Here is a 23,179-nt window from a genome sequence, read left to right on the forward strand (position 1 = left end):
CAGAAAAACAGATAGAAATCTCTGCTCCTTCTGCATTTTGTTGTACACGGGGGCCATCAGTGACGGAAAGCATTCTCTGTGTGTACAGTCACTTATAGGAGGGCCTCCTGTACAACCGAATGAAGAGAGAGGGGACATTTAAATGAATAAATGATACGTTTTGCTGAATCTTTTCCAACAAAACTATATAGCAATCTGTTCAGCTCTTCCTGCTCTGCAGATTGTACCTTTGAAAGTACAATAGAAATGTATAGCCATATTACTGTATGCTTTTACCATTTCATATCATTTTTAACAATGAGCTTTTACAGTTTGTAGATTGTACAAAAGTAGAGTGGTAAAATATGAACTATACAGCAAAGCTCCCATTATACATGCTTTCTGACTAGCACTATAATCGCAGCACAAGTACTATTAGCGCTAGTATAATATACTATATGTGCCCTGTGACTGGCACTGTGCTTCCTGTGTAACTTGTGGCTGTCATGCTTCATCCATTTTGAAGCACTGACACATATACCTTTAGGCTATTGGAAAAACGAGTACAGTTTGAGGTGGGAGTCAGATATTGCCATCTTCTTTTCTGACAGCTAACATGAAAGTCCTGTCTCAATATCCAATGTAATGTAGAAAACCTACTTAATATCATAATATAAAATGTAAAAAATGAATAATGACCAAATAATGTCATAGTGTTAAGCATGCCCTGGGAATACACTGATAACGGTAATGGGCACTTTGAGCTTGCCTCGAGCCATGATCTATGATCAATTATAAATCTGATACGTTCTGCTGGCCTCCTGGAGATATCCTTCAACAGTGCTGAGGACTATCCGCTTTTCTATAAATGACACTGCAGACGCCAGCGGCCTGCTAAGGAAACCTGCTATGTTTTAGTAAAGATTGTATTTTATGTGGCAAAAATATATACCGGTATTTCTATTGAATATTTTAATGTATTTTTAATAATAGTATAATTATAAAATATTTGACATCATGTCTTTTTTTCCAGAAAACATAATATAAATCTCGCGCCATTATGTAAATCTCGCGCCATTCAGTATTCAGCACAGGCACAGTGAGGAAGCTGGCAGCCGGCGAGCGCCCTTCACTTACTGCGCCTGCGCCGAATACTGAATGGCGCGAAATTTACACTGCAGACAGGGCCGGAGGTAGGAGACCAACATTGCCTGCCCCAGTGAATCTAGTGTAGCAGGGCGTGGCCAGAGGTGGTAGACCGGAGCCTCTAGGAGCAGGGGCAACGGGGCCTAGAGGCTAATTAGCGTATTATAAAAGTTTGTTTTTCTCAATAACTACAGCAGGCAGTGAGACGGCACTGATATAGTTATGTTCAGTTGACATTAACACATTGCTAATGTCAGCCAGCTTAGGGCACTTTCACACTAGAGTTTTTCTTTTCCAGAGTTGAGTTCTGTCAAAAGGGCTCAATACCGGAAAAAACCTGAGCAGTTTTATCCTAATGCATTCTGAATGGAGAGCATTCCGTTCAGGATGCATCAGTTCAGTCCCTCTTATGTTGCTGCAGCTTTCTCTCCAGCCAAAAATCCTGAACACTTGCCGGAATTTCCATTGAAATGTATTAGTGCCGGATCCGGCATTAAGTGTTCCGGCAAAACGGAACCGGTTTTCCGGCCTGCGCATGCTCAGACCTTTAAAAATGCAAAAAAATAAATACCAAATCCATTTTTCCAGATGACACCGGAGAGACGGATCCGGTATTTCAATGCATTTGTCAGATGGATCCGCATTATTCTTTGGTTGAGGGCTTGTTTTTTTGCGGGACAAGTTGTACATTGTAATACCACCATTTAATATTGAATACAATGTAGTGGGAAGCAGGGAAATTCCAAATATGGTGGAATTTGAATAAAAAAATGCAATTCTGATACCGTTTTACAGGTTTTATTTTTACAGCGTTCATTATGCGGTAAAACTGACTTCTGCTCTTCATTCTCCAGGTCAGTACAATTCTAGCGAAATATGTTTAGTTTTTCTTGAATTTTAATACTGGGGAAAAAAAATACTTTTGAAAAACTGTATTTTTTTCTTGTCATGGCTGTATTTTGACCCTCATAACTTTTTATAGTTACATGAACAGAAATGTGTGAGGACTAATTTTTTTGCGGGCCAATCTTTTTGGTTATATCATTTTGTTGGGTATGACTTTTTAAAGACTTTTTATTACATTGTTTTGGGAAGTAAAGTAATGAAAAAACATAAATTTTTTTTTTTCCGTTACGCCATTCACCATATAGAATGTTTTTTATTTTATTTTAATAATACAGGCGTTTTCGTACGCGGCGATTCCCATTATGTAATTTTTTTAAAATTATACTTTTATTTTGGGGAAAGGGGGTGATTTTAATTTTTATATGTTTTAAATATTTTTTAAAAAAACTTATTTTTTAAAATTTTATTTTATTTTTTACTTCTTGGACCACAACTTGTATAGAACAATTACAATCATTGCAACCTCCTGCACTGGGACGCGAAAACTCAAGCCAGAGGCGGAAAGAGACCTGGGGACTGCATCGCAGATGGCGGTGGTGTATCGGACACAGATGAGTACAGGGGGAGAGCAATATATATTCAGGGGGTATTATACTACAGAGGAAGGAGTCAAGGAGAATTATTTTTTATAGGAGACATTATACTACGGGGAGAGCACTTTATATACTGGAGCATTATACTATAGAGGAGAGCATTATACCTACAGGGGGCAGATCATTTTAAAAACGGGGGCACTACATTGCATTGTATATACTACCGCTGCGAAAGGGCATTATAACATGGGGACACTGCCAGAGTATAGCATTATATATACTACCACTACAGGGGGCATTATATACTACAGGGGGACGGGTTGGTGGAGCATTATACATATTAGCACTATGGGGGGGGGGGCTGGAGCAAAACACGGAGCATTATACATTTGGGAATGACAGGAGTGCACAACATATTGGCACTACAGGGGGCATTATAACACAGAGTAAATTACAGGGGGTCATTGTAACTATAGAGGGTACTGCAGCAGGGCTTTGTAAGTACTGTGAGCACTATAAGAGGCATTATAACTACTGGGGACACTATCCAGGCTTTATTACTACTGGGGGATCTAAAGGAGTACTTATGGAGGGTCCTTGTTACTGACGGTGGCACTATAGGGACGTCTTATTTCTACTAGAGGCCCTGTGGGGGCTTTAATATTGGGCACAATATTGTGGGCATTACTACTAATGGGGTACAGAGGGTACTGTAGGGCCCACTATTACTATTGAGGGCAGTATGTGAGTTATTGAGGGAACTTTCTGTTTAGCACTATTATTTCTACAGTATAGTGTTTGTGGGCATTAGGGAGCACAGCAGGCACAGTATTTGGGGTAGCGACAGGATGACGATGTAGGGGCCGCAGGAGGGTGTATGATGGAAAAGTGAGTAAACTAAGATAGCGGTGTTGCAAGTTCTACAGAGACAAGATGTGGATAAAAAGTTGTCATCTTGGCAGTGTGCTTCAAATGGAGAAGATGAGGCAAGAGAATGTCTACATCAGATGAGACCTCACTGGACGTAAGAGGTGGTGTGGTGCTGTATTCTCCTGTATGTGTAATTGTACTGTATGTAATGTTCATCTACATATGCTTAACAATAGGGCTGGCAAGGAATGTTTGGAATGAGAATTTGGCATGGGGGGGGGGGTGATAGGGGTGGCGGTGTTTCAATTTTTGCCTAGAAAGACTAGAATCGACCATGTTACAAATCATTATTTTTGTCTGATCCTGCTGTCATTATTTGCTCAATTGACTCTGATCCCTCTTCTTGCTTCGGATCAGGGCAGAGAGCGGCTTAAGACTGCGGGCGTCTGCAGTTCAACAGTGAGACTTTCTTTGATGCAAATGGAGTATTATGCTGTTGCTATATGACAGGTTCACATTGCAGCTAGTGCCCTAGGGCAGACTCATTCCTATCACCCTAAGGATCTCTATAGGTCCAATGCGCAATATTCAGAAAGCATAATGTATATCAAACTAGGAGAATGGAGAAAGCTTGATTGTCACAACTGAACAGAGATTCCATTACATGACCAGTTACATAGCAAAATAATTTTAAGCACACCTGCAGTTTTATATAGAAACTATTATATTATAACTTGCATTGCAGATTCTTGCATTGCCGCGGTCCGTGCTGATCATATTTATGCTCGGTGAGACAGTGTCCTGTCCTGTCTTCTAGGCTCCCGTATTCAGTAGGGGACCCATTGATGTAGATTCACATCACAGTCTACAATGCAGGCTGCCCTACTGGACACTTGCAGACACTTGGATATCTGAAGATTGGTGGGGTCCCAGCACCCCATCCGATGGAGAGGCTTTTAAAGTGATTATTCAGAAATATCTCTATTTAAAAACTTACATAGCAAATCCACACCAAACTGGTGACGTGCCACATGTTCAAAAATGGAGGTCAGGATTGGAAGGAGAGCCACTGTGGTGTAGTTAATGTTCTGGGAGACACCCTTCATCTGAGTTCTTGAATGAGTGAATTTTCCCAGCTTTAAGTTTTCCAAGGTCTTTTCTAAATCTTCAGCAGCATTTTCAAAGAAAGCTCTAACTCCAGCTTTTACCAACTCGGAACCAGACTTCATCACTGTGCTGAATGGGAACAAACAGGCAAGCTCCATGTAAAACATTGAGTCGGTGAATAAGATACAAATCTCAAGACAATCTGTTAAGGTTCTTGACATATTAAAGGGCCGTAAGTATTTTTATCCAAAAAGAGTGCCATTCTTGCCAATGGTTTGTGTCTGGTATTGGGGTCCCATTTAAGTCAATGCAGCTGTAATACAAGATATGACCCATGGACAAGAATGGTGCAATTTGTGCTTAAAACAGCAGGCTTATTAGTTGGACAAAGACACAAAGGTTTGTCCATGATAAGATGACCATTTCAATATGCCCATGTGGATATTACACTTTACTGAATTACTTTTAAATTGACTTAGGTTGGAAATTTTTGTTCAACTTGAAAGAAGAGTCCAATACAATGCCAAATGAAGTAGAAGCTATTTTTTTGGGAGCACATAAGCCAAAACAGCAACATTCTGGCAAACAGGCCTTTCTCAAGCTGTATATGTCACCCAGGAGAACATATATAACAATATCAGATGTACAGTATCTACTGTACATATTGCTGCTAGAGCATCAGAGAAGGATCCAAAAAGGAGCAGAGAGGGCTTGAGAAAAGCTCTGCATGAAACGTTGAGATGTTTGGCTTATGTCCTCCAGATAAAGCAGCTTCTACCTCATTTGGTGTGGCCTTGGACTTTTCTTGCAAGTTCAATTAGTAAGTAAGCCCCATTATTGGTCTGACAGATTATTATGGGGCAGATAAGCAGATTTTACAGTATTTCTCAGTCTAACAGACACAGTAAGGGACCCAATACACGATTTTGTTCTAGTGTTTTTGCTCAATAAAACAAAACACCATAGAAACCACATGCTGCGTTTTTATGGCTTTTTTTTTTTTTATTAAACTGTATGAACCATGTTTTTTCTGGCACTCTTTCCCTATAGAGAAGATGCCAATAGCAATATTTTCATCTGGAGCTGGCATTTTTACTGCAAAAAACACCATGAAAACTGCACAGAAATGCCATAAAAAAACACTTAGGGTAATGCCAGATTCAGGTGAGCAAGATAAAACTGGACTGTGTTCCAGCTGCCAAAACGGGATGATTTGTTAAAAAAGGATGGTGACTGCATGGCGCCTTTGAGCTATCCATGTTCTGGTGAACCCATTAACTTGAACAGGTGAGTCTTGTGCATAAAAAATTGATCTAAGTACTCCATGGACCAATGGTCTGCTTATAAAACTGAACATTGGCCTAGTGTGCTAGTGTTCAGTCCGTGTGCTGTCCATTCTACACTTGGACAGCACACAGATGTGAACATTGCTCATCTGAACGGGCGTAAGTCCACACAGGGTGGATCTGCTGTGAATTTGCGCACATAAAATCCACAGTGGAAAGTGGATGAGATGTATAAATGTCATCCACATGTTGCAGACTTCTGTGCCGAAATTTAACAACCTGTTAACTTCTACTGTGGATTTTCACAATGGATTCCACCCCTTTCTCTCTACTAGGGCAAGCATCACCAACCTCCTGCATACCAACTGTTGTGAAACTGCAACTCCCAGCAAGCACGCTTCCTCAACTGTTCTTGGAACTCCCACAGAAGTGAATGGAGCATGCTGGGAGTTGTAGTTTAAGAATTAGGGTGCCAGAGGTTGAAACCACTGCACTAGGCAGTGAAATTCAAGTATACCAGCTGGAAAATATGCATGTTACACATGCACATTTTGGTATAGACTCACCATTTACAGTTAACCAGTTGTTTAAATGGTAAGTCTACTATTCCTTTGCATGGACCAGTTAGGTTTTGCTGTTTATGCAGCCCTCTCTGTAAGGCTATAGATATTTGGTGACACAGCTGTCTGGCATGACGACTGCACAGTAACTCAGTCCCAAAAACTTGAATCAACATAAAAAAACAAAAAACACCTGAACTGAATAAAATTTGAGTCACAGTCAACTTTTATATGGCTTCTGCACTAGGCTCAGCACCATGACTAGCATGAAAAATGTTTTCTTTAAAGAGAATCTGGCACTATGAAAGACTACTCTGAATTAGTACATGAATGTGATATCCTAAAGCTATACTAGTGGGCAAAATTTCATTCACTTAAAGAGGCTGTCAGAGTTCAGAGCTGAACCCGGACATATCCCCATCTTCACCCGTTCAGCCCCCCTGACATGAGCATCGGAGCATTTCATTCTCCAATGCTCTCCCGTGCCCTGTGCGATCCACTTTTTTGTTTATTATAACACTGCTAGGAGGAGGCTTCCGCCTATCAGTGTTCCCTGGCTCTTTTTACAGTCTAGGGCAGCGCTAAAGCCCGCCCATCAGTCCCGGTAATATCACTGGGCTCAGTGCTAGGTGGAAGCCTTTGCCTAGCTTTTCCCATGGAGAGTCCAGTACATCACCGGATCTCCAAGAAATGCCTTTGCCCTGCATGATTCAGAGCAGAGCAAAGGATATGTCCGAGTTTAACAGACCCAAAAACAGAGGACCTGAAAAAAATAACTTCCTGGTTCTCCGTTCCTCTAGTCCCAAACTGCAACACAAGATCCCTTTAACCATTGCTGACTGGCTTAGAGTGATCATGTGCTATGCCACATGATTCCACATAAGCAGGAAGTACTTTCTTTTTTAGCCCCCGCTAGCCACTTTGTAGGGCTTTTCGCTGGGTGTAATTGTTCCGACTCTGTTTGGCCTTCATTCAGATGTTGTTATTTTAAGGGTATTTTCACACGACCATATTTTCGGTCTGCATTTTTTGCGGATCGCATGTGGACCCATTCATTTCAATGAGGCCTCAAAAGATGTTGACAGTGCACAGTGTGCTGTCTGCATTTGTATGTCTGTTCTGCAGCCCCACAGAAAATAGAGCATGTCCTATTCTTGTCTGTTTTGCAGGACCTGCTGTAGGGGAAAATGCGGGATACGCACATCCGGTATCCGTGTTTTGCAGATCCGCGATTTGCAGACTGCAAAATGAATACAGTCCTGTGAATGCCCCCCGAGAGTTCTGTCAAAGCAACATTGTGGAACAGATATACTACCTATTTTGAAAAGTGGGGAGAGTAGTGAGAAGCCACAAATTTTGGTGCAAATATGGTGTGCGCAATAATTCGCTATGTTTTTATACCACAGTAGTGGCGGAAAACAATAAAATGTCCCTAATTCTCTTTAAAAAAAATCTCCATACATTAATTTCATTATTTCTATTGTGGCAGGTTCTGTTTATCATATAACCCATGACTCAGATTGTTAGAGATAAAACTTAAAGGGGTTGGGGTTCTGCAGATTTTTTCTAACTGATGATCTATCCTCTGGATAGATCAGCATCTGATTGGCAGGGGTCCAACATCCAGGACGCCTGCCTATCAGCTGTTTGGGAAGGTAGCGGTGCTGGCAGTAGCGCCGCGGCCTTCTCACTGTTTACCGCAGGCCCAGTGACGTCATAACTAGTATCAATGGCCTGGGCTGGGCTAAGCTCTGTTCACTTGAATGGAGCTTAACCCCGCCCAGGCCATTGATACTAGTCGTGACGTTACTGGGCCTGCGGTAAACAGCGAGAAGGACCTCGGCACTACTGCCAGCGCCGCTGCCTTCTCAGACAGCTGATCGGCAGAGGTCCCGGGTGTCGGACCACCGCCGGTCAGATGCTGATTATCTATCCAGAGGATAGATCATCAGTTTAAAAAAACTGCAGAACCCCTTTAATGTCAGACAGAGTATAAACTCAGAACAAGCTGGAATGAAAACAGATGAAGGTACCGTGTGTCGAGTGTCTGAGCCAGAATGTGCAGACAGCTCACCATGGTGGCAGAGTCACTTCCTGCAGTAAAGGGATGAGAGTAAACATATTAGGGTACACATCTACTGTCAATATGGGATGTTAATTAAACGTGTTTGCACTGGCTACTGTGTCATTCTTGCTTCTCATACATGTGACAATGGCTCACTGGTGACATGCAGTATTAGAAAGGATATGAAACATACACAACAGTGATGATGTTATACTAGGGTTTGGTTGCTACAGGACAAGTCCCTATTTTATTACTTATTAACTTACTAGCTGGAGAAAACATAAAACTCTTTTATTTTATTATTTGTTCACAAGGAACTATCAAATCTAGATTTTGGGCAACTGCAATCATTTATTTTTGCTGACTATAAATAGCTGAGCATGCTGGGAACACAAAACATATAAAGATTAAAAATTGATATGTTAGGGGTGTCTGGGAATAGATAATTGCTAACAGATTCCAGTAGTCTGCCTCTCCTACTGAAAGGATCATACTTCGGTACCTGCTCCCCACCGCTCCAGACCACTGTACTGGCTCCCGAGTCTTCATTTTACAGTCTGGGTTTTATTTTCTTCCTCCCTAGCTGCAGCATGGTCACCTAATCCTCTTCGGCCAACCGCTGGCTTTAACAGAGATGCGTCCACAAGAGACATGTCATCGATGAAGCCAGTGGTTGGCTAAAGAGGAGGATCAGTTTACCATGCTCATGTCGGGTATGAAAATAAACAAACCCCGGACCAGAGGACGGAGAGCAGGAGCCAGCTCTGAGGACCAGACTGGCGGGGAGCAGGTAGGCATGATCCTTTCAGTAGGGGAGGCATCTGAAATCTGTTAGAAATTATGTATTCCTGGACAATATCTTTAAAAGATTTATCCCTTTTGGAAACCCCATTTCTTATGGTGGGTCCTTTCAGTAAACATCATAGCATGAGGTGTCTGGGTATCAGAGGAATGAAAGCATCAAAGGGCACCCACTGAACAAAATCCTTCATGTCCATTGAGTTCAGCTAGGTGCAGCTCTTGGTGACCTCTTTAGCAGTTAAGGGGGTTGTTTGACATTAAAAACATGGCTCCCAGAAACAACACTAGTTTATTAAGAACAAACATGATCGGGAACTGTTCAATAGAAATGCCTTGATATTTTAATGCATTTCCAAAGTATCTTCATCTTATTATTGGAACGTCCTTGCGTCCAAACACAAATATAACTGTTAGATCTTTGCTATTTAAGCAGTTCCCCTGTAAGTGGCAGGCAAACAAATTTAAAGTGAATTTCCCTCTTCAATGCCATTTGTTCCTTTAATTTATATAGGTTTGAAATTCTGTGCTTTTTTGGTACATAGCTCCAAAATTTGGAGCTCTGCATGAAAACATTGGAGCTCAGTCTCCTATAATTGATACATGTTGAATTTAGCATAGAATTTGAACCTAAAAAAAAAAGAATGATAATAAAAGGCAGAGATTAAGCTGTTTTCAGTTGAGTATCCTTTGTAGATAATATGCAGCATAACATTACATAAAGTTACTTGAACTTGTGTCTGTTTACATAAATTTTCAAGATTTCCATGTGTTATTTTCACACAACACAGAAGTCATGTTACGTGCCATTTCCATGCATAATTTAAGAGAAAGTACCCTTGCTTGCAATTCCTTTCCTAACCTATCTGAAATTGACTTACCAAACAGTGATATCCTATGTCTTACAAGAGCTGCCAGTTTGCAGAACAGACTGAAGTGACAGGGAGAAGTACAGAGGAAATGAGAAAAAAATGGTAACAAGTTAGGAAAAAGATGCAAAGAATAATACTGAAATTGGTAAGACACAGACGTGCAAAAGCTGCACTTACATACAGATACAACAACTGCATTTCTTATCACTTAATGGAAACGCTCACACATTGAGACATGGTGGAAGTATGGAAGATTTAGCAGGACACTTATGTGCAACTATTAGTGATGTGCCCTAGAAGGCCTCAAATGAGAATGTGTAAATGATGGTTATGATGACTACACATAAAAGGCGATGAATACATAAAATGTTAGAAACAGCATAAACTACTAAGTGTATTTTCATATAGAGAAACAACAGCAATTAATATTACAGTAGTAACCAGGAGCACTGATAAAAAATACATGCTATTATGAGATGAACATTGATTCACTTTGAAGTTCATTTTATCTGGAATGAAACACAAATGGCCACTACTTACTTTGCCACCATCTCTTTCTCTTTGTTAGATGCATAACCGCTACTGCTCAGAGTTTTAATTGGGGAGGACAGAAAGTACAGACAGTGATTCTTAAAGTACTGGTCAACGAGAGGTAAGAGAACCTGCAGCAGAAAACACAAGCAGCTTTTAGATCTTCATCAGTGATGCAGATGGAAGAGAGGGGGCCACATAGCAAATATTTACATTTGGTTCTCTTGTGTGGTGTCTGGTTATCCACCATCCTTTCAAAGTCCTACCCTTGTTTGAGAACAATGCAGTTTCTATGAAAAGTCCTCCACAAGCTTTTGGAGGGGTTGTCCATCTCAAAAATATTCTCTAAATTCTTAAACTCTTTAAGTGTGTTTTAAATAAGATACACAACGTTGTCATACTCTTCAGTTAGCAACGGTGACCCTGACCTTCTGCTGTCACAGCAGGTCCCGGTTCTCCCAGCTCTACTTCTAGCTGGTGTTGGATACAGGATAGTGTTTCCTATGTCAGCTACTGTACTGTACTGACACAGGAAATGCTATCCTGTATCAAGCACAAGGCAGAATTTTAACTGCTGGACCCAACCCAGGATTGTGCTGACAGTGGGAAACCAGGAAACCTTTGAAGGCTATTAGTAAGTTGTATATCTTATTACTTGAAACTAATTTAAAGATCATTTTTTTAGTTGGACAATCCCTTTAATACCAATAGTAAAAGAGATTAAATGACTAGGCCCCATGCCTCCAAGGGTTTCATAGCAGTTGCACAGTCATTAACCCTCATAACAACTTTGCAGGACTCGCATAATATTATTATGGCATATGGATGTTATTGAATGGAGTCCCAAGTTGGTCATCAGCAAGCATTTTCATGTGTCGTAGAACAGAATTCCTAAGGACATTGTCTAAGTGGCACCCCTAGTCCTCACCTTTAACTCTTGTACTTTGCACTCTACTTCCAGAGGTAGTGACCCGCTGGATCCCCTGCAGCAGTCTCTGTTCAGAGAAAGCTCACCCAGGCGGGTCAAGAGACACTGGTGAGGGGCACCATAGGAGAAGGCATCTTAAGTAATCCATGGAAGGCAGCCATTGCTTGGGGAGAGATAATGCTGCACACACACTGGCCTTTCAATAGCCATGGAAACATCAAGTACCCTAACAGGCATGAAAGAGAAATGACCAGAAGAGGCCTACAGCGTGGGACCAGACTCTGGTGGCTATGCCTGCCGGGAGAGAGCAGAGAGATGCTAGCGGGTGTGAACCGCCGGCAACACAGAGTTGCTGAGCGGCTGAGACTGCTAATGTTACACAAGCAGATGTTTGTGATGTGTATTTTATACAAGTAATTTTCGACCTGAAACTTTTTTTTTAAACGTTTTTCTAAAAGGAGAATTGGAAAGGGACTAATCAGAAAAACATAAAAATTCCCCCTTTTTTCTAATTAAAGAAATGAGAATGCATCCTATTCACCAACAACTGGTAATCACATCAATACAGTGGGTCAGAATTTCTAATCCTATAGATGGCATAAACTCAAACAGGCTGTCTAGACAGGTGCCAATGGTTCATGCCGAAGGACAAATTATGTGCATGGCTGCACCCATTTTTAAATAAACCACACCCCTTGGTGAGCTAGGCGCTGAAGATTTCTAAATAATTAAATATGCCAGAACAGCACCATATTGTACCAATTTACTCCAAATTTTGGAGCAGTTTATGACAATGTCTAGGTGTACTGCCATTCCTATATATGGGACAGTGTATTTAATAACTTTTAATAAAGAAAAGCACAAATTTCATGCAGCATTTACAGTGAGGAGATGAAAACTCACAAATTGAAAAATAAGGATACAGCACAGCTTAAAGAATGATAATAAGTACTGTAAGAAGGAACAAGGGGTCGTCATTGACGGAAGATACATGTCACCGATGTTCTTATTGGGAGTAGCCAAAGAGCAGGGTGGGTGGCTGTTCCCCACGGTTCCAGGCTGGGTTTTGGGCTGGGATATAAAAACCCAGCCAGCACGTTCAGCTGTGGAGGATTATCCTCCATGACAGAGAAGCTGTGGAGTCCGTGTCTTGAGAGCCGCATGCTGGGGAAACAGGCCTCTAAAGCCTGCTGTGGACTGCGGGTGGAAAACTACTGACCAGGTGAAGGACTGTGGACAGGCACCAAAACTGAACACCGTTACTTTTGGCATGTTTTTTCTATTGTGTGAATAAAACACTGAACTTTGCTTTACAACCTTGTTTTTGCCTCTGTACTGCGTCCGCTTACCCTGCCTACCAGAGCGAATCCCCCCACAGTACCATCATTTATATTGCCATATCCTTAATGCACTTGTCATAATTCAAGCTCAACCATCCAAAATTAACAAAGTTATTTAAAAAAAATCTATCACCAGGAAGTTCATTCTAAGGCATCGTGCCTGGTTTAACCCCTCCCCAAGATCTTTCATACATGTAGGGCAGATGTCGGGTCTTTAAAGATGGCACCAGCTCCAGAGCAGAGCAAGTGCCATAGCTACCGGATGCCTTGTGTTTCAGAGCTAATGTCTGCGATCGGCGGTAATGCTGATCAAAGACTAGTGATGAGCGGCAGGGGCAATATTCGAATTCGCGATATTTCGTGAATATTTTGGTGAATATTCGTCATAAATTCACAAATTTGCCATTATTTTCTTGATTGCGAAAATCAGCAATGTAATATGCACGTAATGCGCGCGTAATACAGGTGTGGGTCACTTTTACTACATTTTTCAAGCTGCTAGAAGTTTCCTGAGACTGGAGAAAATGGTTGGCACGGCAGAACATTACAATACCTTTATATGCAGATAGAGTGCTCCAATATATTTGCTATTGCGCAAATTGGCAATTAATGATGCGCAATACGTGCAACTTCACATTTTAGCAGGTCTGACTACATATTACTGATTGGTGCACTAAGTATTGTGCTGAACTTGTCACATTACAGCACTATGTATGTACACTACCTAACACCCTGCACTGGAACCTGTCAGCTACACTATATCAGGATCTAACCTACACTGACTATCTCCCCCTAACTATCTGTATTACAGTGGATATAAAAAGGTCTACACACCCCTGTTAAAATGTCAGGTTTCTGTGCTGTAAAAAAATAAGACAAAGATAAATAATTTCACAACTTTTTTCCACCTTTAACCCCTTAGGGACCGGGCTCATTTTCACCTTAAGGACCAGGCAATTGTTTGCAAATCTGACCAGTGTCACTTCTTGTGGTGATAACTTTAAAACGCTTTGACTTATCCAGGCCATTCTGAGAATGTTTTCTCGTCACATATTGTACTTCATGACACTGGTAAAATGGAGTAAAAAAGCCAGGCTACATTTTGCAAAAACACATCTGAAGTCTCCCAAAATCATGTGGGAAAAGGAGTTATGGTCTGATGAAACCATGGTTGAACTTTTTGGCCATAATTCCAAAAGATGTTTGGCGCAAAAACAAAACACTGCACATCACCAAAAGAACACCATACCCACAGTGGATGCACTAACGTTATACTGGAAACGTAGCGCAGGTATTGTCGCGGCGGTAATGCAGCGGCCAAACAATTGCACGCTATTTAGCGCAGGTTGCACAAAAAATATATAATTGCTGCCAGACACAACAATAGTCCTTAAAATGACTTTTGGGTCTCTAACACCAACCCTGCCTAACAAAAAAATGTAATTTAATTGAATCAATTCCCTACACTATCTGTCCCTTTTACAGCACAGCTCTCCCTGACTAACACTGAGCCGAACCGCGTATCATCGGGTGCTTTATAGCACCCGAGGACACGTTTCGGCCAGCCAATCACTGTAATACCAGTAACCAACATGGCTATGGCATTACAGTGAGTGGCAGTAGTTACCTGCGAGTTTATTGGCTGCGTAGCAGCAAACAAACCTGTGGGGAGGAGGCTCTAGCCAAGCATATGAGGTATTCTGCCGAACACCTAGATGTGCCAAGCATGCAATGCTCGATCAACACTAGCGAGAACGCAAAAAAAGAAAATCTCCAGGTCAGGAAGGGGTTACCAGTACATTTTCTGATTACTGAATTCCTTTAAAAAATAATTTGTGTGGTAGAAGGCAGTGGTGTTGCAAGGCGGGTGCGGGCCGCACCTGGTGACACCAGCCTGATGGGGTGTCACCCGCCGGACCCAAGTTCCCAACACCACTAGCACCTGCCCCCTTGTTACTTGTGTTGCTGATCTGATCCTGTAGTTGCCGGTTGTGCAGGCATGAGTTCAGTAACTTCGGCGTGCAATCCCGCGAGACCCGTGACCTCCCGTGGTGGGTCTCACGGGATCACGGGCCGCAGGACGGGATTGCGCGCCGAAGACACTGAACTTAACTGAACTCATGCTCGCGCAGCGACATAAGTACGGGGGGCAGTGTGGGAGCAAAATTAACTTGTGTGGGGGCAAAATTACTTAGTGTGTGGGGCAAATAACTTAGTGGGGGGGCAGTGTGGCAGGCAAACTACATAATGGAGGGTAGCATGGGGGCAAAATTACTTAGTGTGGGGACAAAATTACTTAGTGTGGGAGCAAATGACATAATGGAGGGCAGTGTGGGGCAAATTACATAATGTGAGGCAGTGTGGGGGGCAAATTACATAATGTGAGGCAGTGTGGGGGGCAAATTACATAATGTGAGGCAGTGTGGCGGGCAAATTACATAATGTGAGGCAGTGTGGGGGGAAAATTACATAATGTGAGGCAGTGTGGGGGGCAAATTACATAATGTGAGGCAGTGTGGGGGGCAAATTACATAATGTGAGGCAGTGTGGGGGGCAAATTACATTGTGGGGGCAGTGTTGGGGGCAACTTACATAATGTGGGGCAGTGTTGGGGGCAACTTACATAATGTGGGGCAGTGTGGGGGGCAAATAACAATGTTGGGCAGTGGGGGCAAATTACATAATGTGGGGCAGTGTGGGGGGCAAATTACATAATGTGAGGCAGTGTGGGGGGCAAATCACATAATGTGGGGTAGTGTGGGGGGCAAATTTCTTAATGTGGGGCAGTGTTGGGGGCAACTTACATAATGTGGGGCAGTGTGGGGGGCAAATAACAATGTTGGGCAGTGGGGGCAAATTACATAATGTGGGGCAGTGTGGGGGGCAAATTACATAATGTGAGGCAGTGTGGGGGGCAAATCACATAATGTGGGGTAGTGTGGGGGGCAAATTTCTTAATGTGGGGCAGTGTGGGGGCAAATTACTTAATGTGGGGCAGTGTGGGGGGCAGTATTACTTAATGTGGGGCAGTGTGGGGGGCAGTATTACTAATGAGGGCATTCTATAAGGGAATTACTATTGGTGGGACTATGAGGAGCACTGTTACTATGGAGGCACTATTATTTCTTCAGGATAGTATTTGGGGATATTGGGGGGCACAGCAAGCCGCAGGATAACACTGTGGGGACTCCAGGTTGGGGATAGAAAAGTGAGGACACTAAGATATCTGTGTGTCACACTCTGCAGAGATGAGGCGGCTGATAGAAGTGTCCAGTCCAAATGGAGAAGATGATGACAGAGAAGATCTACAGAGGAGACGTCACCTGGAGGCCCTGGATGTGAGAGGTATGTGCTGCTGTCTAGCAAGTACAGCAAAATGCGGGGGGAGGGGACTTAGAGAATTGGGCCATATTTATTTGGGTGTATATATAGTGTATTTATGTATGTGTACCATGTATATGGTGTATTTATGTGTATGTGTGTTGGATATATATAGTGTATGTGTTGTGACGCCGTGCGTCCGCCGTTGAGTAGGGAACCTGTTCTTAACAATGTTAATCCGAACCCTTAACCCCCCCCCCCCGGTGATCTGTCTGCTTAGCCCCCCCCACGTTAGCGGTCTGTTTACTATCCATACCCCCCGCCTCCCGTTACCGCTTAGGTCGGTGGGCAGGCTCAGCGAAGGACGTGAAAGGACGTCAGCGCCTCCGCGGTGGCAGGGAGGAGCTTGATAGACGTCCCCTACGTGACTTGTCCGAAGGGGGGTGACACCATTTTCTAACGCACCGGGTGACCCCAGCCCTAGCAACGCCACTGGTAGAAGGTTGAAGTCAGAGGCACCTTCTTCCATGTTTTCTATGCACTACAAACTCCTCAATAGCTAATACATAAATGAAAAATATACAGTGAAATGAACTTTGGTCAGAAGTGTATAAAGAAAATATTCTACGGTGAAACTTACTTTAGCAAAAAATTTGATTTCCTGCTCATGTGGCGACTTCTCTGATTTAGCACTGCCCACAACAGCCTCTGTAGAGATAAAATCAAGTCAGCACATAAGATTCTTCAATAATACATGGTTTAAACTGTAAAAGATTTATATCGAAGTGCAATACATTGTTCTCAGATTTTATTTTCATTTGTAAGGACTGTGATATTGAATACACTACTTGCCTTCTGTAGATAAATGTAAAAACTGCAGCGCTCATGTCATGAGGAAAGATCCAAATGCTTGGGGTCTGAAACGCGTAGACTGTACACACTGTATATATAATTGATGTCTGGATTTTATTCCTAATTAATAAAGAACGTCTTTTATGGGAAGCTAGACTTAACAAAAGATTTTGGGAAACTACTACTTACCTTATGTAATTTTGACTGTATGTTTAGTTATATCATTGCTTATTATAATAGTGATGTTATCTGCTTATACTACTATAACGTTGTATGCACATATGACTAGACCGATTATGGTCACTTTACTCTTCCTCCCTTTTATTTTTTTCTTGTTGCTCTTCTTTTATTGCAAAATGCTCAATAAAAGCTTTTTAAACTGTCTTTTTCCCTTTATTTTTGAAAAAAAGTTAAAGAAACTATACCTAATTCGTATTTGCTGCATCCATAATGAACCATAAGATAAACTGAACACATAAATTACCCCATATGTTGCAATTATCCTGGTTGATTTAGCTACTAAATTAACCAAACACAACTGACAGCTGGATTCAGTTTGGACCGCTGTAGCCATTCACTAGCCTTGGCGGTCACATGCTGCTTGGGAACATCTCACCATTGATGCTAATGAATGCACATGGATCGTCTCATTTCTGGTCCACAGGGACCTGGTAGCAGCCGAGTTGGGACCCTCGGCACTGGAACTGAGCGCCACAGTCTAGGTAAGTGACTTTCTTTCAGCAGAGCAGATTCAGACACATAACTAAAATTGCAGTTGGGGGGGACGGACAACCCCTAAGGTTTTGGGGTGACTGAATCAAAGTCCTGACTTGAATCCAATTGAGATGCTGTGGAATGACCTTAAATGGCTAGTTCATAAAAGAAAATGCTCCAATGTAGCCGAATTAAAACAATTCTGCAAAGAAGAGTGGGCGAATAATTCCTCCACAGCGATTTGAAACTCATCACAAGTTATTCTAACAATTTCATTGCAATTGTAGCTACCTAGGGTGGCACAAGCAGTACTTTTCCACATGGTTGATATAGGTTTTGAATAAATCTTTACCTTCAGCAAATGAAATCATTATCTAAAACCAGCAACTTTCTAATATTTACAGTAGTTTTGATGATCTGAAACATGTAAGCGTGGCTCAGTGGTTAGCACTGGTGCCTTGCAGCGCTGAAGTCCTTGGTCCGATCGCGACCAAGGACAACATCTACATGGAGTTTGTATGTTCTCCCCATGTTTGTGTGGGTTTCCTCCAGGTACTCCGGTTTCCTCCTACACTCCAAAGACATACTGATAGGGACCTTAGATTGTGAGCCCCATTGGGGACAGCTTTATGCTCCTGTCTGTAAAGCACTACAGACGTGGACAAAATTGTTGGTACCCTTTGGTCAATGAAAGAAAAAGTCACAATGGTCACAGAAATAACTTTAATCTGACAAAAGTAATAATAAATTAAAATTCTATAAATGTTAACCAATGAAAGTCAGACATTGTTTTTCAACCATGCTTCAACAGAATTATGTAAAAAAATAAACTCATGAAACAGGCATGGACAAAAATGATGGTACCCCTAACTTAATATTTTGTTGCGCAACCTTTTGAGGCAATCACTGCAATCAAACGCTTCCTGTAACTGTCAATGAGACATCTGCACCTCTCAGCAGGTATTTTGGCCCACTCCTCATGAGCAAACTGCTCCAGTTGTGTCCGGTTTGAAGGGTGCCTTTTCCAGACTGCATGTTTCAGCTCCTTCCAAAGATGCTCAATAGGATTGAGGTCAGGGCTCATAGAAGGCCACTTTAGAATAGTCCAATTTTTTCCTCTTAGCCATTCTTGGGTGTTTTTAGCGGTGTGTTTTGGGTCATTGTCCTGTTGCAAGACCCATGACCTGCGACTGAGACCAAGCTTTCTGACACTGGCTAGTACATTTCTCTCTAGAATTCCTTGATAGTCTTGAGATTTCATTGTACCCTGCACAGATTCAAGACACCCTGTGCCAGACGCAGCAAAGCAGCCCCAGAACATAACAGAGCCTCCTCCATGTTTCACAGTAGGGACAGTGTTCTTTTCTTGATATGCTTCATTTTTTCGTCTGTGAACATACAGCTGATGTGCCTTGGCAAAAACTTCGATTTTTGTCTCATCTGTCCACAGGACATTCTCCCAGAAGCTTTGTGGCTTGTCAACATGTAGTTTGGCATATTCCAGTCTTGCTTTTTTATGATTCGTTTTCAACAATGGTGTCCTCCTTGGTCGTCTCCCATGTAGTCCACTTTGGCTCAAACAACGACGGATGGTGCGATCTGACACTGATGTTCCTTGAGCATGAAGTTCACCTTGAATCTCTTTAGAAGTCTTTCTAGGCTCTTTTGTTACCATTCGGATTATCCGTCTCTTAGATTTGTCATCAATTTTCCTCCTGCGGCCACGTCCAGGGAGGTTGGCTACAGTCCCATGGATCTTAAACTTATGAATAATATGTGCAACTGTACTCACAGGAACATCTAGTTGCTTGGAGATGGTCTTATAGCCTTTACCTTTAACATGCTTGTCTATAATTTTCTTTCTGATCTCTTGAGACAGCTCTTTCCTTTGCTTCCTCTGGTCCATGTCGAGTGTGGTACACACCATATCACCAAACAACACAGTGATTACCTGGAGCCATATATATAGGCCCAATGGCTGATTACAAGGTTGTAGACACCTGTGATGCTAATTAGTGGACACACCTTGAATTAACATGTCCCTTTGGTCACATTATGTTCTGTGTTTTCTAGGGGTACCATCATTTTTGTCCATGCCTGTTTCATGAGTTTATTTTTTTACATAATTCTGTTGAAGCATGGTTGAAAAACAATGTCTGACTTTCATTGGTTAACATTTATAGAATTTTAATTTATTATTACTTTTGTCAGATTAAAGTTATTTCTGTGACCATTGTGACTTTTTCTTTCATTGACCAAAGGGTACCAACAATTTTGTCCACGTCTGTATATCTATCTATCTATCTATCTATCTATATATAAGTGAGTAAAATAAAATAAAAATTAGGAAGGGGGGCAAATACTTTTTCACAGCATTGTACTCCGCAATGGTGACATTAGAAGACATAACTCATCCAAAACCAAGCCTTTATATAGCAATGTTGACAGAAAAATAAAAAGGTTAAGTCTTTCAAAATGTAGAGATTGCCAAGTCGTCAAATGCCAAACTAGGAAATGTCCTTAGGAGGGGATAGATTTCAAAAGAGGTCTTGATATCTTTTTTAAATTATAATTTTAGAAATAATATACTGGTACATTAGATTATTCAAAATGTTGTCTGATTGCCATAGATTGGGTCAAAATAACATTTTTCCCACTATGAGGCAGTTGGCAACTACTACTAGGACATGCGTGTTTCCCTGAATTTGATGGACTTTGTTCAACCTTACCATGTTGCAATATTGTCTTCTTGATCTCTTTGCAGTTAAGAGGAAGCTAAAGGAGGGCTCTGAAATTTATATTACAATGCATAATTGAATCAACTTTGCTACATCAAGGAAAAGTTAAACATATCCAAATATCCTATCCAAATCTTTAAATGCAATACACATTTGAATGCAGTCAATATGTCCGAAGTACTATTATCCTATTTATTATTATTAAATGAATTATTTTTATGTTACCTAAATGTGCAATAAATTCCTGTGCCGAATCTACATAATGTAGGACTTTCTTCAGAAATTTAAAGGCAAATCTTTTCTCCATAGAAGATGCATCTAGTTCCATATCTTTTAATCCCCTAAAAAAAAAAAAAAACGGTCATAAGGACTCCATTAAGAAGATAACAATTATAAACACTTCATGTATTCATAAACCATTTACACTGAATATTATAATTAACTGAACAGCATAAGTTTGCTAAGGAATTTCATTAGATCCTGTCTCTTCAGCCTGTCCAAAGGAAAAGTGTTACTCTATGTAATCTACTGGTTACTATCAGAGCATCAGAACATTTTTCATAACATATTTGATAATTTTATTTTATTTTTTAATATAGTATAAACTATAATATATTATTGTACACTCAAGACATTGCCTTTTTCTAAGAAGACCTTCTGACAATATATTGTCAGAGGTTGTCCTGTTGTCTCGATTGTAAGTGATCAGGTGTTATTAGCGACACAGCAGCAAGCGTTCGATACCCCTGCAGAACCATCAAAGGGGATATGAAGAATTACACAGTGTCCCAAAAAAACAAAGGTAATTCACTGATAAGAGGGTTCTCCAGTGGAAGAGGTGTTCTTTGTGGCTGCTCTCTGCTCTGAACAAAATATTAGGGTCCTTAACATGGGAGTACATTCTATTAATTTATAATTCTCAAGTAGAATGATATACGACTTTATTCTTTATGACTGCCCTCTAACTTCTTGACTGAGCTTAGGTTCCTACGGCTGGAGGTACATTAGGCAGTCAGTGGATAGAAATTTTACTGCCGGCCAGTGGAGTACAGGCCCCAAACATTAGTCATTCACCGGACAGAAAAGAACAAGTGAATTTGTGGCTGGAGGTATATTAGACGGTCACTGAATAACAATTTTACTGTAGGCCAGTGGAGTTCAGACCCCAAAAATTAGGCATTCACCTGACAGAAAAGAACAAGTGATTATGTGGCTGGAGGTATATTAGATGATCAGTGGATAACAATTTTACGGTATGCCAGTACAGGCCCCACCCAAAAATTAGGCATTCACCTGACAAAAAAGAACAAGTGATTATGTGGCTGGAGGTACCATAGGCAGTCACCGGCTAAAATGTTTTACTGTAGGCCAGTACAGGCCCCAAAGATTAGGTATTTGCCTGACAGAAAAGAACTAGTGATTATGTATCTGGAGGTATATTAGGCGGTCACTGGATAACAATTTTACTGCAGGCCAATGGAGTACAGGCCCCAAACATTAGGCATTCACCTGACAGAAAAGAACAAGTGATTATGTGGCTGGAGGTATATTAGATGGTCAATGGATAACAATTTTACTGTAGACCAGTGGAGTACAGGCCCCAAAAACTATGCATTCACCTGACAGAAAAGAAAAAGTGATTATGTGGCTGGTGGTATATTAGGCGGTCAGTGGATAACAATTTTATTGTAGGCCACTGGAGTAGAGGCCCCAAAATTTAGGCATTCACCTGACAGAAAAGGCTTTTTATGCCGCTGTATATACATAAGACAAGGACTATTCTTTGTTATGGGTGGTGGCTGATATGTGTGGGCTGGGATGAGGAAATTCAATTACACGTTGTCGTCACAGGTGTTTAATTCCTCCGAGATCGTTGCCTCATTCATTTTTAGAAATGTGAGGTAGTCCACACTGTCGTGAGCTAGGCGAGTGCCCTTATCGGTCACGATCCACCCTGCTGCGCTGAACGTCCTTTCGGAAAGGACACTCGACAAGGGGCGAGATAAGAATTCCATGGCAAATTATGCCAGCTCTGTCTGGCCATAGGTCAAGCCTGCACACCCAGTAGTCCAAGGGTTCCTAGCTTCTCAGAGCGTCCACATCGGCCGTTAACCTGTTGGTCTAGGCGTTCCCTGAGGCTGGATCCGGAGGGCGGCTCTCAATAGGTTGGCTGAAAGAATGATCTCATATCCAAAGTGACCAACACATCTTCAAACCACCCTCTTCTTGCAGGCGCGGTAGGCTTGGTACCCGCAACTGTTTCGCTGTGGGTGGAAATTCCTCTGCCAGCACCCGCAACAGCAGAATGCAGCATCTCTTTGTGTTTGTACCAGGGTTCTAAGTACGTTGCCATCCAGTACTGGTCCTTGCCCTTTATGCTTTTTATATGGGGGTCCTTCTTCAAACACTGGAGCATGAAGGTCCCCATTTGCACTAAATTGGATTCGGTGGAGCGCCCTGGCTCCTGCTCATCGCCCAGGAGAATGTTGTCCTCCATCTCCTCCCCCCAGCCACGGACAACACCAGGGATCCCCAAAAAAGTTTAATGTCCCCCTCAAAGCCTGCTCTTCTTGCTCCTCCTCCTCCCCCCAGCCACCATCCTCCTCTGACTCCTCTTCAGACTCCTGTTGACT

At 41.8% G+C, this 23,179-nt stretch overlaps 1 protein-coding gene across 5 annotated transcripts in view; it reads right to left on the reverse strand.

Moving 5' to 3' along the window:
• The window catches only part of RYR3 (ryanodine receptor 3), a 684,284-nt gene that overhangs the window by 255,429 nt on the left and 405,676 nt on the right, over positions 1-23,179 (reverse strand). For all 5 annotated transcript variants that reach the window (XM_044272379.1, XM_044272378.1, XM_044272377.1 and 2 more), the window contains exons 58-63: positions 20,772-20,887; positions 16,883-16,950; positions 10,663-10,784; positions 10,132-10,181; positions 8,421-8,481; positions 4,432-4,670 (exon numbers count right to left, since the gene is read on the reverse strand). In XM_044272379.1, coding sequence (XP_044128314.1) covers positions 4,432-4,670; positions 8,421-8,481; positions 10,132-10,181; positions 10,663-10,784; positions 16,883-16,950; positions 20,772-20,887 — 656 coding nt within the window. The remainder of the gene's footprint in view (positions 1-4,431; positions 4,671-8,420; positions 8,482-10,131; positions 10,182-10,662; positions 10,785-16,882; positions 16,951-20,771; positions 20,888-23,179) is intronic.

This window comes from Bufo gargarizans, chromosome 11 (assembly GCF_014858855.1).
Source record: "Bufo gargarizans isolate SCDJY-AF-19 chromosome 11, ASM1485885v1, whole genome shotgun sequence".
Lineage (NCBI taxonomy): Eukaryota > Metazoa > Chordata > Amphibia > Anura > Bufonidae > Bufo > Bufo gargarizans.